General features: G+C 40.6%; 1 protein-coding gene across 4 annotated transcripts in view; it reads right to left on the bottom strand.

Annotated features, from left to right (window-relative positions):
• UQCC1 (ubiquinol-cytochrome c reductase complex assembly factor 1) overlaps positions 1–15482 on the bottom strand; it is a 90968-nt gene extending 75486 nt beyond the window's left edge. For 3 of the 4 annotated variants that reach the window (XM_067707940.1, XM_067707939.1, XM_067707937.1), the window contains exons 1-2: positions 15327–15481; positions 3960–4064 (exon numbers count right to left, since the gene is read on the bottom strand). In XM_067707940.1, the coding sequence (XP_067564041.1) occupies positions 3960–4064; positions 15327–15350 (129 nt within the window). In that variant the 5' untranslated portion in view covers positions 15351–15481. Of the gene's footprint in view, positions 1–3959; positions 4065–15326 lie in introns of all 4 variants that reach the window. The other variant, XM_067707938.1, reaches the window with a different exon arrangement.
• Between the last annotated feature and the right edge of the window lie 1261 nt (positions 15483–16743).

The following is a 16743-nucleotide window of genomic DNA, read 5'->3' on the forward strand; positions in this document are numbered from 1 at the left end:
AACAGCCAAACATGGAACAATTTGATAACAAAATAATGAGAATAATGTATTATAACTCACAGAATAAATATCCATTAGCTCATACTGATACAAACAAAACAATCGAATAAATAAATAAATGGAGAGAAAGTGACAGCTCTTCCTTACAGTAGAATTCCAATCAAGAAATGTAGTAGGAAATGATGGAATTCAAAAATGACCATCAAGCAAACACCATAGTAATGACTGTCACAGTCAAGAACCATAAATAGAATTACCACATGATACCACAATCCCACTTCTGGGTATATATCCAAAAAAATTCAAAGCAGGATCTTGGAGAGATGCTTGCACACTTATGTTCACTGCAGCATTATTCACAATAGCCAAGATATGGCAGTAACCCAAATGCCCACTGACAGAAGAATGGATAAAGAAACTGTGGCATAGATATACAGATATAGATATAGATAGATAGATAGATAGATAGATACAATGGAATATTATACAGCCTTAAAAAAGAAAGAAATCCTGCTCCCACCCCTCACCCCTGGGTGCCCACAGACCCAACAATAAACCCTTATAAGACATTTTACACAAACATTTACAAGTTGTTGTAATAAATTATTCAGCTTAGGCTGCTTCATCTTTTGTAGTTTTGGGGCCTTTTCTTAATCCTTTAAAATGAACATCACTGATTGATCCTTTCAGTCACTATCTTCTAAGATCTTGGAAATTTTGGAACATTTTTATATTTATGCAAAAAAAGGAACAAAATAGTTGAAATAAAAGTTTTTATCAAAACTCCACCTCCTGGGGCTTCCCTAGTGGCACAGTGGTTAAGAATCCGCCTGCCAATGCAGGGGACACGGGTTCGACCCCTGGTCCGGGAAGATCCCACATGCTGCGGAGCAACTAAGCCTGTGAGCCGCAACTACTGAACCTGGGCTCTAGAGCCTGCGAGCCACAACGAGAGAAGCCACCAAAATGAGAAGCCCGTGCACCACAAAGACCCAATGCAGCCAAAAAAACCCAAAAAAACCCCACAACATTGTAAATCAACTATATTTCAATAAAAATTATTTTAAAAACTTCAAAAAAAGAAAGTATGATGAGAAACAGGATATTTGCATAATCTCAAAGTATCTTCTCACAAGACACCTACTAATTACAAAGGGGAAAATAGTACTTTATAGTAGAGAAAGCTGACGGACACCAATTTAATAACCAAGTCATCAAAGTTAACATCACCAGTAATAACTGGCATCATGTATCTCCTGATGTGACCCACTGAGAAGGAAACAATATCACTTTTGCCAAAAACGCATAGCCTCAATCTAATTTTAAGAAAATATTAGATGAACCCCAATTGAGAGACCAAAAAAAGGACATTAATGGGGAAAAAAAGTAAAATTGGAATAAGGTGTATAGATTAGTTAATAGTATCACATCAATGTTCACTTCCTGGTTTCAATAATTGCTATAAGATGCTAACATTAGAGGAAGCTAGATGAAGGGTATAAGGGAACACTACCATTTTTATAACTTTTCTGGAAGTTTAAATTATTTCAAAAATTAAAAAAAACTTTTTTTTTTTTTTTGCGGTACGCGGGCCTCTCACTGTTGTGGCCTCTCCCATTGCAGAGCACAGGCTCCAGATGCGCAGGCTCAGCGGCCATGGCTCACGGGCCCAGCCGCTCCGCCGCACGTGGGATCTTCCTAGACCGGGGCACGAAGGCGTGTCCCCTGCATCGGCAGGCGGACTCTCAACCACTGAGCCACCAGGGAAGCCCTAAAAAAAACTTTTTAAGTAGACTCATCAAAGTATGACAGAACTTCTAGAGGTTACTTAGAAAAGACAGATTAGAGTCCAATGTCCCTAGCCTTTTGAAAATGATAATAGGATTATAGCATTGGACATTACCTTAGAGATCATCTGATACTACCACTCATCCAATGGAGGATACTTTTATGTCAAGCCCCTAACATAGCCTTCCAATCATTGCTTGAATACTTCCAGTAAAAGTAAATTTACTTTGTTAAAATACAGCCAACACATCCCATTACACCACAATTCTAGTTAACACAAAGTTCTTCCTCATTCTAAGCCAAATCTGCCTCCCTGTCAGATATGTACCTAAGGATGTCATTCTGAAGCAGAGTTTTCCAACCAGGAGAACTCAAAGATGGGAAGATGTACCAGTGAGGTAACGTCAATATGACAAAATGTCCAGTTTATTTATAATCTTGTCAGCATGAGATAAACAATTTTAAGTTATTTACATGGATGTTTCTCTATAATGCCATCCCAGAGCCTAATATAGTATCTGGTATATATTAGGTACCCAATAAATGTTTATTGATTCAAAGAATGAGGCACAACTCAGAGACTGATATAATGAGTTCCTCCTTCCACCATCTCTGCACACATTATTTACAAATGATTTAGAACTATAGGATAAATTCTACTAAAATTTTCCAGTGCACAGAAATAAAAATAAAAATAGAACCTAGCCCAACTCTGAAAAGAAACAGCTACATGACTACCCAAAGTAGATGCCTCTTTTGCACAAGCATATTCTTCATTCATTCAACATACATTTAGTGCCTTCTCTGTGCCAGACTTAGTGAGAAGCCCAGGAAATACAGGTAAAAATAAGACATGTCCTCAGAAGGGCAAGGCTTATACACTAGCTGGAGGGAATTACTCTATATTTTAAGTATTTTAATATATTTTATTTATTTATTTAAATTATATAATATATAATTATATACATCAAAAATAATTTTTCATTGCATTAAATATGAAAAAGAAAGTGAACGGCTATAAAAGGAATTTACATAAATTGGTAATGAAAATAAATTCCCAGTAGATAAACAGAGAAATGATGTAAATATGTAATTTTTACAAACCAGAATATAACTGATAAACAGAAAAATGTTTAACCCTGATAAAGAAATGCAAAGCAAAACAAGGTAACATTTTCTACCCAATTAGTTTAAATTTTTTTAAAACACCCAATTTAGGGGAGGTAATGATGAAAAACTAGTTATATAAACTTGCTGGTGGCAGTATAAATTAAAACAACTTTTTGGAGAGGAAAACTGCTTATACCCTTTGACCTAGGGTACACCCTCCTAGAAGTTCATCTTTAATAAATAATTAAAAATGAGAAATACTATATAACAATAAAATGGTAACCACATTAAAGTCTACAAAAAATCTGTAGATAATTTTAATATAAACAAAGGTTAAATAAATAACATGTAGCCATTTAAAAAATTAATTATGAAATCTATCTAACAACATGAATAATGTCTGCTCTAATAAGTGAAAAAGCACCAGAACATAAAATTCTGTGGATATTTGTTAAGGTACCAAGGGAAAAAATTAGTATACACATACATACTTAAGGACTGGAAAAGAACCAGCAAATGTTTTCAGGTTTGAAGTCATGGGTGATTTTTATTTCCTTTATTACTAAATTATTTGTACAATCAACAAAAATCAGGAGAAAAAACTCTCAAGGAGGGTCCAAAGTAAACTATTTTATAAAGAATCATGTGATCAGTGGTAAACTAAGGCCTGAAATAATTGTTCCTTGGATTTTTATGTTCATAAAAAGGAAAAAAATGAAGAAACATTTCTTACCCCAAATAAAAGCGGCATAAAGTGGCTACAAAAAGAAAACTGAAGAAAAGTTAACTCTGAGATGAATATCTGGAAACACTCCCAACAGTAAAAATCATCAGACTGTAGCATGGTATCCTAGGCTAAGTTCCACTGCTGGGGTATTTAGAAGCAACGCCCTAGACACCATACAGTAGGAACCAGTCCTGAGCTGGCACCACAGAGACCCAGAAGTGGTCTCATGAGGTTTTTCCATCACACAATTTGGTTGGTTAATCTATAAATACATGACATTTGCACATAAACACTAAGGTTTTTTCATACCAAGCAAAGGAATAACAAATCTTACCTGGGAAGTACCAGACAGAGCCCTGCCCCACTGTCCCTGTGTATGAGACACAAGTAGCAATCGGCTGCATACTGGAACCCACTGGGAGATGCTAATCCGGTTCCTCTAGAGAAAGAAAAAAATAGTTTGTCAGGAATCTATATCAGACTCCATGTGTAGAAGGCAAAGAGCATACCTAAGTCTAGAAATTCTGCCAGAACAGGGCACATGAAAGGAGAATTTCCAAAACAGGACTAGGACCAAGCCTCCCCATGCTCACCTCTCCAAGGATAAAATGTACCCCTGCCTACCACAGACTAGACGAATTCTGGTAACAGCTGACCCAAACTGGAGGACATGAGCTCCCTCTCAGGAAAGTAACAAAATAAACCTATTTCAGGCATTTTACAGTTAGCTTATCATTTAAATCAGAGTTTGCAATTCCTTTTCATAAACACTGATTTATAAGCTCTTCATAAAATCCCTTTACAGTGAACAGTGCCAGGATTACCATTAACCCCAAAAGGATGAAGAAACTAAGGCTGAAATTTTTATTTTTTATTTTTTTGCGGTATGCGGGCCTCTCACTGTTGTGGCCTCTCCCATTGCAGAGCACAGGCTCCGGACGCGCAGGCTCAGCGGCCATGGCTCACGGGCCCAGCCACTCCGCGGCATGTGGGATCTTCCCGGAGCGGGGCACGAAGCCGTGTCCCCTGAATCGGCAGCCAGACTCTCAACCACTGTGCCACCAGGGAAGCCCCATGGGCTGAAATTTTTAGGGTGGGAAAACACACTTGGGCAATTTGATTTCCAAGACAAAGGGAGATTAAGTGGCTGTTAGAGCTATGACTGAGGTCCAATTTTTCCCTCTGGCATTAATTGACCTCAAAAAGGTCTCTAGACTAAAGTGAAAGGTTAGGCTGGAGAAAGGAGAAGCTCTACCTTGCTAAATGAGAAGCCTGCTTTACTTTATGAAGCTGAAATACAACCCACTGTATAAATGGCATCCACGTACACAGCACTGGAAATCTCTATCCTAGAAACCAACTTTGGGAGATCGAAGGGTTTCTTTCACTTGGCCTGTAGACTTTATAGAGCCATAATGAGGACTGGATATACCAAACTATCTGAAAACACTTTGCCAACCATCAACTACAATAGTAGGAGTCAAAGATCCGGATCCTAGTTTAAACTCAGCTACTTTAATATAATCTTTAGAAGTAATTACACCTTTATGATACTCAGTTTCCTCTTAACAAATATTAGTAATACTTATAAACACTTACTATGTGCCAGGTACTTTACATATATGAACTCATTTAAACCTCATAATCACCACCCAATGACTTAGGTATATTGCTATTATTCCACGTATATGGATAAAGAAATGGAAGTATGGATAAGTAACTTCCCAAGGTCACATGGTTAATAAATAGCGGGGTTAAGATTTGAATCCAGAAAGCCCAGCTCCTGGATCCATGCTCATTTATGGGATGAAAGGGTAGAGGAAATATCCCCAAAGTCCCTTCTAGCTCTACCACTCTATGACCTAGTCTTGAACCAATTAAAATACAGCATAATACTATGGGAAGAGTCCTGTACTTGGAATCAGAAAGCACTGATTTGACTCTTGGCTCCCCTGTCAGTGAGCTATGAGCCTTTGTTGCCTCTTCCATAAAATAAATAAAAATCCCTACCTCTCAGGATTTTAAGGAAAAAAATGTCCTTTGCAGTATGTCCAACTCAATAAATATTAAGTTGAATCTGAATCTCCATTTCCTCATGACTAGGCAGGAAGGGCCAGGGGTAAAGGGGAGAAAGGTATTAGAATTTTAAACCTAGAGATGCTTTCTAAAGTTGTGTAACTGTTTCTAATAGGCTACTCACAGCAACTTATGTTTCAAATTAAAAGTAAAGCTTAAAAATAGGATTTTATTTCAGCTGAGGTTTGACCTGTTGGGATTGTTTTCAAATGAGATACAATTACTGGCTTCTTGTTTACTAACAGCTGACACATTTACCAGATCATTCCATGTCAGATGTTCCTTTCCTAAAAATGTAAATACGTGCTAAGATGAAACTTCAGCAGATTCAGGCCCAAAGCGGAGTGGGGGTGGGGGGTGGGGGGTGGGGGTAAGGTAAGAGGAAATTACAAGTAGGAACAATGCAAACTTTTGGAAGATTTTCTGAAGAATTTCATCATATTTTTTCCAATGTCAATAAAAATTTTCTCTGTAACATTTGACTCTACTTGGTTTCATGCCAATACTTTAAATCACATCTTATTAGAAGAAAGTACTAATCAGCTGCTGTTTTCTTTCCTTCTCCAATCCTACAACAACAATTCTTTGTCGAAATCCTTAATTGAAACTGAGGTGTAGCAGAAAGGGTATCTGAATCGCAAGCCTACCATTAAATAGCTGTGTGACCCTGAACTAGTTACTCAAAACTCTGGACCTCCATTTTCCCTTACTTAAAAGTGGGAATAATAAAAGCTACCTCACAGGAGCGTCCCAAGGACCACCTGTAAAAGCACTTCAATAACAGTAAAACACACACACAAAGGCTTCACTATTGCTATTAACAACTGTTACTGAATTATGTTAAGTAAACTCCTCTTTCCCCAGCAAACTGTCACAGCAGCAAGAACCATTTTCTTAAAATATTGCTTTGAACCTGGAATTCCCTTTCTCAAAAGCTTGCAGTGCCTCCAAGTGTCTCTGTAGTCAAACTTAAACACCTGATCTTTACCAACTGGACTCCGACCCATCAATATACTTACATACTCTGCCTTGCATTCTCCACTCAGCAGTTCCAAAACCTGACTCATACTCTCTGGTTTGAGAATTACTGCTCCTCTCCACACAAGCTAATCCCCTTGGAGTTCCTCTGGGACTCTCTTCTTCTCTCCTACCCAAAGCATGAGCTCATTTGCTTCAACCTAGACTCCAGGTTCTGGTTCTACTGATTCTACTAAGTCCTTTTTCCTTTCCACCTCTCCCAATACTTCATTTATAAATATATATCAGTAAATCTGTGGAAGTACTTATCATCCTCTTATAGATACTAATACATTAGGTCTATAACAATTAGCAAACCTCAGTTCTCCCAAGTTCAGAAAAAAATTCCAGTGGTTAAAATCATTGCTTTAGGGCTTCCCTGGTGGCGCAATGGTTGAGAATCTGACTGCCGATGCAGGGGACATGGGTTCATGCCCCGGTCTGGGAAGATCCCACATGCCGCGGAGCGGCTGGGCCCGTGAGCCATGGCCGCTGAGCCTGCGCATCGGGAGCCTGTGCTCTGCAATGGGAGAGGCCACAACAGTGAGAGGCCCGCATACGGCAAAAAAAAAACAAAAAACAAAACACATTGCTTTAACTTAGGATAGTATAAACACCATTACTCAGTGGGAACTGGTTTTATCATCCTTTTGCCTCATCAACACTTCAACCAAAATTTTAAAGATACGTTTTATGTTTGTATTTCCTGTGCATATTGTGATTTGCAGGTGATTTTACATCGTATTTGAAAATATTCTCACAGATCAGCTCTTTTTGTGACTACACTTTAATTAGTCCACTGACCAGACTCTTTCTTCATGTGGTTTTTAAGATACATAGTATTTTCCTTTGCTCACCCATGAGCTGGAAAAGGCTTTACAGGTAGTCAATTCTCCTACTCCCCATAGTTATGTTTTACAAAGTGACCACAAACACTAAGTTAGCAAACACTGAACCATTGCTCCTAGGGGAAAAATACAGGGTTAGGTTCCTGCAAGCCTCTGGTCACAACATTTTCATCAACCAAACAATACATGAACTTGTTTTGTGTGTTACTGTTTAAAGACACCTTATTTAATATGTTGTTGATTCATTAACACTGAACTCAGAGCCAACAGCACTAACTCTCTCCTGAACAAAACTCATCTATAACACACAAATCTTCTCCACAAGAAACATCACAGCCTTTTTGCACTTAGCAGCACTAGACAGCACTTCAGCACTACACCTGGGGGCGATTTTAAACAGGGCAATCACCAACAAAAGCACAAAAATGCAAAAAACATGACACTAAATTGACCATGAGAAGGATACTTGTTTACAGCATAATAGCTAAAACAAGAAGTCAGAGTATCACCTCAGCCAGGAATATGCATGTTGCAGTTCAAATTTTTCACCCCCTGCACATGTCCACAAATGACTGCAAAAGCACCACAAGTATTGATTCAGGTTACAAATAAATTTTAGCAAGTATGTGAATTCACAAATACAGGAAGGATTTGAGCAAATCAGTAAATATATTAAGGATGAGGGATCAGGTTTCTATCAGAGAAAGGAGTTAACAAATATGAAAAGGCAAAAGGACAGAATAAACCCTGTGCTATTGGGATGGATTTAGAGTAACTGGTGTAAGTTTTTAATATACAGAGGTAAAGAAATCAACATATGTGTGTTTATGTATATGTATACACATACATATACTTCCTACTCCTGTACTGATAGGGCCTGGAAGCAATGACACCTCAGTTGCAATGACAACATGTAGCATCCAAACTTGGTTTCTAAATAGTAGTATTCACTGAAAGGAACTAGTCTTCTCTGGAGAAAAGTTGACTCCTGAATGGGGTTGAAGCTCCTCAAACCTTATTCACAAAGGTCTGGAATTATTTGATCTGTCTAGCAGTTCCTTGGAAGACTCCATCCGTCTTGAAACTCCTCCAGTATGATAACCATTTTCCCCAGGAGCATTAGTAGAAAACAAATAGAGGCAATTGTTTAACTTTGTGGCTGCCTGAGGCAGTGGATAATACTTGGGGAAAACAATACGCTAATCAAAAAGTTTAAAAGGAAAATCAGAGGAATGAGATATGCATAGGGACCTTGAAAAGCTCTGACATATTCCCGGGAATTTGAAGGCCAAGCAGATGCACAGGTTTGTGCACATGCCCAGAACAGGAAAGACCTGAGACTGCTCTAAGCTCTCATCTCTGGTTGACCTTGAGGTGCTTCGCAAGCAGGAAGTGAAGGTTAAGGCAGAACTGTCAAATGACTGGCAGAAGGATGAAGGCATGCTCCAAAATGCACACAGAGCCCCTCAACAAATACTAAGAGACTCATTGGTTCCAGGCATTTAAGGAAATCTCCATCCAGTCATTACTTGACCACTAAGCTAACTGGGCAGAGACCACATGACAAAGAATACAGACTTTACAGAATTAATTCAGAAAAGTCACTAAACAGAAAAATAACAACAAACTCTGGGAAAACAAAGTCCTGATTTCCAGAGGTGCCACATTATATTATTTAAAATGTTTAGTTTTCAACAAAAACTTGTGAAACATGTAAAACAACAAGAAAAGCATGGTCAATACAAGGGAAAATTTAAAAATCAGTAGAAACTGTCCCTGAGGAAGCCCAGACATTAGACAAACCAGACAAAGACTTTGAACCAGCTATTTAAAAATTTTAAGATCTAAAGGAAACCATGACTAAAGAACAAAAGCAAAGTATGAGAATGATATCTCACCAAATAAACAATATCAATAAAGAAAGAAATTTTACAAAAAGCCAAACAAAAATTCTGGAGTTGAAAAGAACAATAAGGGACTTCTCTGGTGGTGCAGTGGATAGGACTCTGCACTCCCAATGCAGGGCGCCTGGGTTTGATCCTTGGTCAGAGAACTAGATCCCACATGCATGCTGCAAGTAAGAGTACACATGCCACAAATGAGGAGCCTGCAGGCCACAACTAAGGAGCAGGCAAGCCACAACTAAGGAGCCTGCGAGCTGCAACTAAGGAGCCCATCTGCCACAACTAAGACCTGGTGCAAGCAAATAAATAAATAAATATTTTTTTAAAAAAATTTTTTAAAAAGAAAAGAACAATAAATAAAATTAACATTTCACTAGAGAAGTTTAACAGCAGATTTGAGCAAAAGAAAGAATCAGTGACCTTGAAGATAGATCAATTGAGATTATCCAGCCCAATGAACAGAAAGAAAAAAAAAAAATGAAGAAAATTTAATGGAGTCTCAGAGACCTACCAGCAAACGTACCTACACCATCAAACATACCAACATATGTATAATGGAAGTCTCAGACGGAGAAGAGAGAAATAAGGAACAGAAAAAATATGTGAAAAAATACTTGCAGATGGGACTTCCCTGGGGGCGCAGTGGTTGAGAATCCGCCTGCCAATGCAGGGGACATGGGTTCGATCCCTGGTCTGGGAAGCTCCCACATCCCACATGCCACAGAGCAACTAAGCCCATGTGCCACAACTACTGAGCCCACATGCCACAACTACTGAAGCCCACATGCCTAGAGCCCATGCTCTGCAACAAGAGAAACCACCACAATGAGAAGCCCGCACACCGCAACAAAGAGTAGCCCCTGCTCACTGCAACTAGAGAAAAGTCTGTGCACAGCAAAGTAGACCCAATGCGGCCAAAAATAAATAAATTAATTAAATTTTTAAAAAGACTTTAAAAATAGTCCAAATCAAAAAAAATCTGAAAAAAAAAAACTACAATGAGATTATCCTCTCACACCCATTCGGATGGCCACTATAAAAACAAAAAAAAGAAAGAAAGAAAATAAGTGTTGGAGAAGATGTGGAGAAATTGAAACCCTTGTGCTTGGCTGGTAGAAATGTAAAATGGTGCAGCTGCTATGGAAAACAGAATGGTGATTGCTCAAAAAATTAAACATAGAATTACAATATGATCCAACAATTCTACTTCTGAGCACATACCCAAAAGAAGTAACAACAGGGACTAGAACAAATATTTGTACACCCATGTTCATGGCAGCACTATTTGGCAATAGCCAAAAGGTGGAAGCAACCAAAGTGCCCATCAACAGATTAACGGATAAATGAAATGTAGTATATGCATACAACAGAATATTATTCAGCCTTAAAAAAAGGAAATTCTGTCATGCTACAACATGGATGAACTTTCAGGACATTATGTTAAGTGAAATAAGCCAGACACAAAAGAACAAACACTGTATGATTCCACTTATATGAGGTACCTAGAGTAGTCAAAATCATAAAGACAGAAAGAATGGTGGTTGCCCAGGGCTGGGTAGAGTGGGGCATAGGGATTTATCTTTTAATAGGTACAGAGTTTCAATTTTCGAAGATGAAAAGAGTTCTTTGGATGATGGTGGTGATGGCAGCACAACAATGTGAATGTACTTAATACCACTGAACTGTACACTTAAAATTGGTTGAAATGGTAAATTATGTTATGCGTATTCTACTACAATTTTTTTTTAATCCAGTGTGGCTTTCTGCAATTTATACTACTATCAAAGAAAAGTAAAAATTATTACCAATGTCAAACAGCTCATAAAACCATAAAAAAGCCCCAGCGCACTGCTCAAATGTCCAGTTCCTCTGCTAGATCTACTCAGCAATAGCAGTGTTTCAGTTTACTCCTCCTTCCCAAACCCATCCTTGGAGAAGGGTAAAAACTGGTCAAAAAGACAGAAAGAGGAAAAAGTAAGGGGAGATTAATGAGAATATTTCAGGAATACTACTTCTCGGTGGTTCAATTTTCTTGTCTGCAAAATGGGGGAATAATAGTGCCTACCTTTTCAAAGGGCTGTCATAAGGATTTAGCAAGTTCACACATATAAAGTATTTAAGAGTGCTTACCACATGGTAAACGCCCTATAAATGTTCCCTATCAATATTATTGCTCGAGAAATCTCAACATTTTTGTTTCAACTACAACTTACATTTCAGCTCCCTCTCCTGAACACCAAATATCCAGCTGCAAAAACAAAAACCAACAACAACAAAAAAACACCAACAAACAGAAAACCCCCAAAAACTCCAGCTAGATTTTCTCAGTGAAGAACACTGCTATTAACTCAGTCATCCTAGGCTGACCTGGGACAAGCTGTTAGACTCTTGCCTCTTCCTCATCCTTAACATCTAATCTCTCATCAAGCTCTGTAGACAATTTCCTCAATACCTCTTGCAACCATCCCTTCTTCTTTAACCACACTGTCCATCTCCCACTTAGTACAGGCTTCATCACTTCTTCCAGGATTACTTTAGTTTCTGACTGGCCTTGGGGACTCTAATCTCAGCCCTCTCTGACTGACCCATCTGTTACATCCACCCTTGTTACAGGGATCTATTAAAACAAAAATCTATGTTTTTTGTTTACTATGTGGATTGGACTTTTTTTTTACTTTTTTATACTTTCAAATTAAAAATTTTTAATTTCAATTTAAAAATGAGAGAAGGAACAAAGTGTTCCCCTGATCAATGGTGGCTGGAAGCAGGGAGAGCAATATAAGGATTGCAAAAGGGCGCAAAGAAATTTTGGGGAGTGACGGATATGTTCGTTATTTTTATTATGATTATGACTTTTCGGGTGTATACCTGTGTCAAAACTTATCAAATTATACAATTAAATAAGTGTGATTTACTGTACGTCAATTATTCCTCAATTTAAAAAATTTAAATAAGAAAAAAAACAAGAGTAAATGCATCAAAAAAACCTTTAAAAATAAATCTTCCCTTCGTTTAAAATACCTCAGTGGCTGCCCTCTGCCTCAAGATAAATCTCCAACCCCTAACTATGACATGCAAGGCAATGTCTCCTCTACTGCCATTTCCCCACAAGTGCCCCCGAGTCCAGCCAGAGAGATTTACTTAGAGCGCCTTTGTTGTCTAGCATAGTAGCATAAGCTAATGCTTCTCCTCTATTTCCTTTCCCCTATTCCCCATCTAATGCTCCCTCATTTAGTTTAATCATCTAAATGCTTGTCCTCAGGCTGGGTTAGGTGCCTTTCTACTCTGCTACCACAGCACCTAGTTAAGACTTCTATCACAGCATTTCAAGAACTGTTATCAGTAGTTTTCTGTCTCTGCTATTAGATTATAAACATGAGAATAAGTTCTATGTTTTTCATCCTCAGTCCCTTGGAGAGTTGCTAGAATGCAGTGAACATTCAAAATAGTCGCTGAATTAAAAGGAAGGGAAAACAAGCATTTAAAATGTCATTTGTATCAACTGATTCTCTGATCAACCCTATCAAACTTACCCTTAAGAAAATCTGAGGCTCAGAGAAGTTAGGTGATTTGCTCAAGGCTATACCCATAGTAAGTAATGGGGCCAAGCTTTCAAACAAGGCTCTTCCGACACCTAGACAGGTGCATTTTCCTGTATTTGTGAATTCCTCACAGTGCCTAACCCTAATGCCTCTTCAGCATAGGTGATCAATAAATATCTGCTACTTTCATGTTTACTGTAACTCTCTAGTCCTAAGGGAGTTTCTGTTGCTTTGTCACACATTACAACATATGATAAGAAGACTTCAAAGAATTACAGTATACCGTATAAAGTGAAAGTGACTTTCCTTACCTAATCTTGCTTTCCACCTAAAAAGATGAATAGAAAGGGATAAATGGGGGGTAGAAAAAGATTCAACTAATAGAAGGCAGTTAGAAAGGTGGTTTCACTGGATGCTACCAACCAAGAAGAAAAGATCCTGTAACCATCCACATGCTCAGCAGCATGCTCAGCTGAGGAAGTCACTAACTTCCAAGACAAGTCAAGGTATTCATTTCAGATCTACAGCCCAATAAAATTCTCATCTTTCCCCCCCAAAGTATCTATCTTAAAAACACCGAGGATGGGACTTCCCTGGTAGCACAGTGGTTAAGAATCTGCCATGGGTTCGATCCCTGGTCTGGGACGATCCCACAGGCCACAGAGCAACTAAGCCTGTGCACCACAACTACAGAGCCTGTGCTCTAGAGCCCATGAGCCACAACTACTGAGCCCACATGCCACAACTACTGAAGCGCGAGCGCCTAGAGCCTGTGCTCAGCAACAAGAGAAGCCACTGTAGTGACAAGCCTGTGTATCACAACGAAGAGTAGCCCCTGCTCACAACTAGAGAAAGCCCGCACGCAGCAACAAAGACCCAACGCAGCCAAAAATTAATTAATTAATTTAAAAAAAATACATCTAGGAGGGGGACTTCCCTGGTGGTCCAGTGGTTAAGAATTCACCTTCCAATGCAGGGGACACAGGTTCAATTCCTGGTCAAGGAACTAAGATCCCACACGCAGCAGGGCAACTAAGCCCATGCGCCGCAGCTACTGAGTATGCGAGCCACAACTAGAGAGAAGCCTGCGCACCGCAACTAAGACCCCAACACAGCCAAAAAAATAATAATAATAAATAAATATTTTTTTAAAAAACAAAACACTTAGTAGGGAATTCCCTGGTGGTCCAGTGGTTAGGATTCTGCGCTTCCACTGCCAGGGGCCTGGGTTTGATTCCTGGTCAGGGAACTAAGATCTCACAAGCCGAGCACCATGGCCAAAAAAAACCACTTAGGACATCCTAGTTGCCATTTCCTCAGCAGTCGTCAGATCTGAATCAGTTCCTGCCCTGGCATCAACAATTACTTCACCAAGTTACTTTCTGTAGGTTACAGGAGCTACTCTTCAAAAAAACTTTTACTACGCAACAACAGAGGGCACTGCACTTTGCTAGGCTGACAAGGAATACAAGAAGGAAAATCACAGGCCGTGTATGCCACATATAAAAAGATTAGACACAAATATTTCTAATATCAGAACTCAAAAGAAAGCTAGAGGCAGGAATACACAGTGTCTGCTATGAAAAACAGTCTCCTTGACCCAATTTTTAAAGACTTGACAAAATTATAAATTCTACTATCCCTTCATGATTAGGACCCAAGCTCTGTATCCTCCTAACTCTTGTTCTCTTCGAATCTTTACTGAACACCTATGATGTGCCAGACACTGTGCTAGGCAGAGTGAAAACGACAGATATGACCCCAGTTCTCGTGCAGCTTTCACTCTAATAGCATATAAGAGTATTCCACTTAACTATAGAGTTAATAATTGATCTACTGATCTCTGAAACAAACCCAAAGAACCTCAGAATCCCAAAGACTTGCAGATTTACGTCCTCGCTTTGCCCATGGGAACTCTGAAGCCCAAAAGTGACTTGCCCAAGGTCACCCTGAGCGTTAGTGACAGAACAGGAACTAGAACCCGGGTCTCCCGAAACTACAATCAGTGCCCCACGCGCTGCCTCTCTCCCTGAGGGGAAGGAGTCACAGGTGGTGACCAAGGAAAAGCAAGCTTCGTCAAATTTATATCTGACGTCAGTCTCACGCCTTCTCCAAAGAGGGGGAAGCCACGGCCAAACCGAGGGTCGGGGGAGGTGGGAAACTACCTCAGTTTCCCCGAAGAGACGCGGCCGCGCAGCCTCGCTACCGCACAGGCTCCGCTCCTGCACTTCCGTCCAGTTGCTCCCGCCCCTCCCTCTCCGACTCCAACCCGGAGGCCCGGTGGGCGACACCACAAAATTACTCCTTCACTCACAAGGACTCGCACCAGCAACGCCATGTTTCTCGACAACCATTTCCGGGTGAAAGGTGGGCTTCCGGAGTCCCCGCTGCCACCACCCCTCCCCTAGGTCGTCTTTTCGCCGGCGGATGCCCGGCAACGGCGGCGCAGGCGCACAGAGGTCGCTGCGCACACGAGCGCGCGCTTTCACTGCTGTGCGCGAGGAGGCAGGGCCTGGGGCGCGGCCGGACGGTCGGGACGCGCGCGCGCCTCCCGCTCTCCCTAGTCTCCGCCAGACACGTCACAGAGGCTCAAGTCATCACAACACCTGTCCTCTTTGACCTCTGCCTCGGGCTTTTCATAGCTCTTTCATTAACCCACCTCACCCAGCCTCAGTCTTCAGCACCACCTTGTCGGAGTCCCTCTTTCCCAGACTCTGTCCCCACAAGGATTCCCTCCTCTTCACCGATGGTTGAAAAGAACAGAATCCTGGGAGAATCCTAGCACTTCAGAACTCCCTAAGGGACTTCCCTGGTGGTGCAGTGGTTAAGAACCCGCCTGCGAATGCAGGGGACGCAAGTTCGAGTCCTGGTCCTGGAAGATCCCACATGCCACGGAGCAAATAAGCCCGTGCGCCACAACTACTGAGCCTGCAAGCCGTAACTACTGAGTCCATGCTCTTAGAGCCCGTGCTCCGCAACAAGAGAATCCACTGCAATGCAAAGCCCATGCACCGCAATGAAGAGCAGACCCTGCTCGTCGCAACTAGAGAAAGCCCGCGCGCAGCAATGAAGACCCAACCCAGCCAATTACTGAAAGAAAAAAAAAAAGATTCTCTAAAACGAGCCTGAGAAAGAGTAGGAGGAAGAACAAAGGGCATGGCTGAGTCCTGAAATTCAGGGGAAGAGGGTGGTCACAGGCTGACCTGAGACCCGAAGAAGGAACTTTAGGGGCTTCTGGTTGGTTGGTTGTGATTGGGAGCATCTTTGAGTATTGATAGGAAATTATTATAAAGATGAAGATACAGAAGAAAGAATCAAAGACGCAAAGAGTTTCCACAGGAGGTTGGGAGAGAATGGCCTTGGCTAGAACACCTCTTGCATTCATTGTATCCCAAGAACAGTAGAGGAGAGAAGGTGTCAGTGCTCCTGGGGTGACTGGGAGCAGAAGGGCAGGGTGCTGAAGGACTCCCTTCTCTTTCATTCAGTCAACATAGACCCACTGAATGGTCACTATGTGCTGGACACAAGACAGGTGTGGATACTGGCTTCCTGGAGCTCATAGACCTGCGGCTGGGGGGGTAGAGGCTGGAGGTGCTGTGTCACAAAAGTCTAGTAAGCCGATGAAAAAAATAAAATAGTTAAAAATTGTGGTAAGTGCTATGAAGGGAACAACAAAGAGCTAAATTAGAGAATAACATGCGGGGACTTCCCTGGTGGCACAGTGGATAGGA

This window comes from Pseudorca crassidens, chromosome 15, assembly GCF_039906515.1.
Source record: "Pseudorca crassidens isolate mPseCra1 chromosome 15, mPseCra1.hap1, whole genome shotgun sequence".
Lineage (NCBI taxonomy): Eukaryota > Metazoa > Chordata > Mammalia > Artiodactyla > Delphinidae > Pseudorca > Pseudorca crassidens.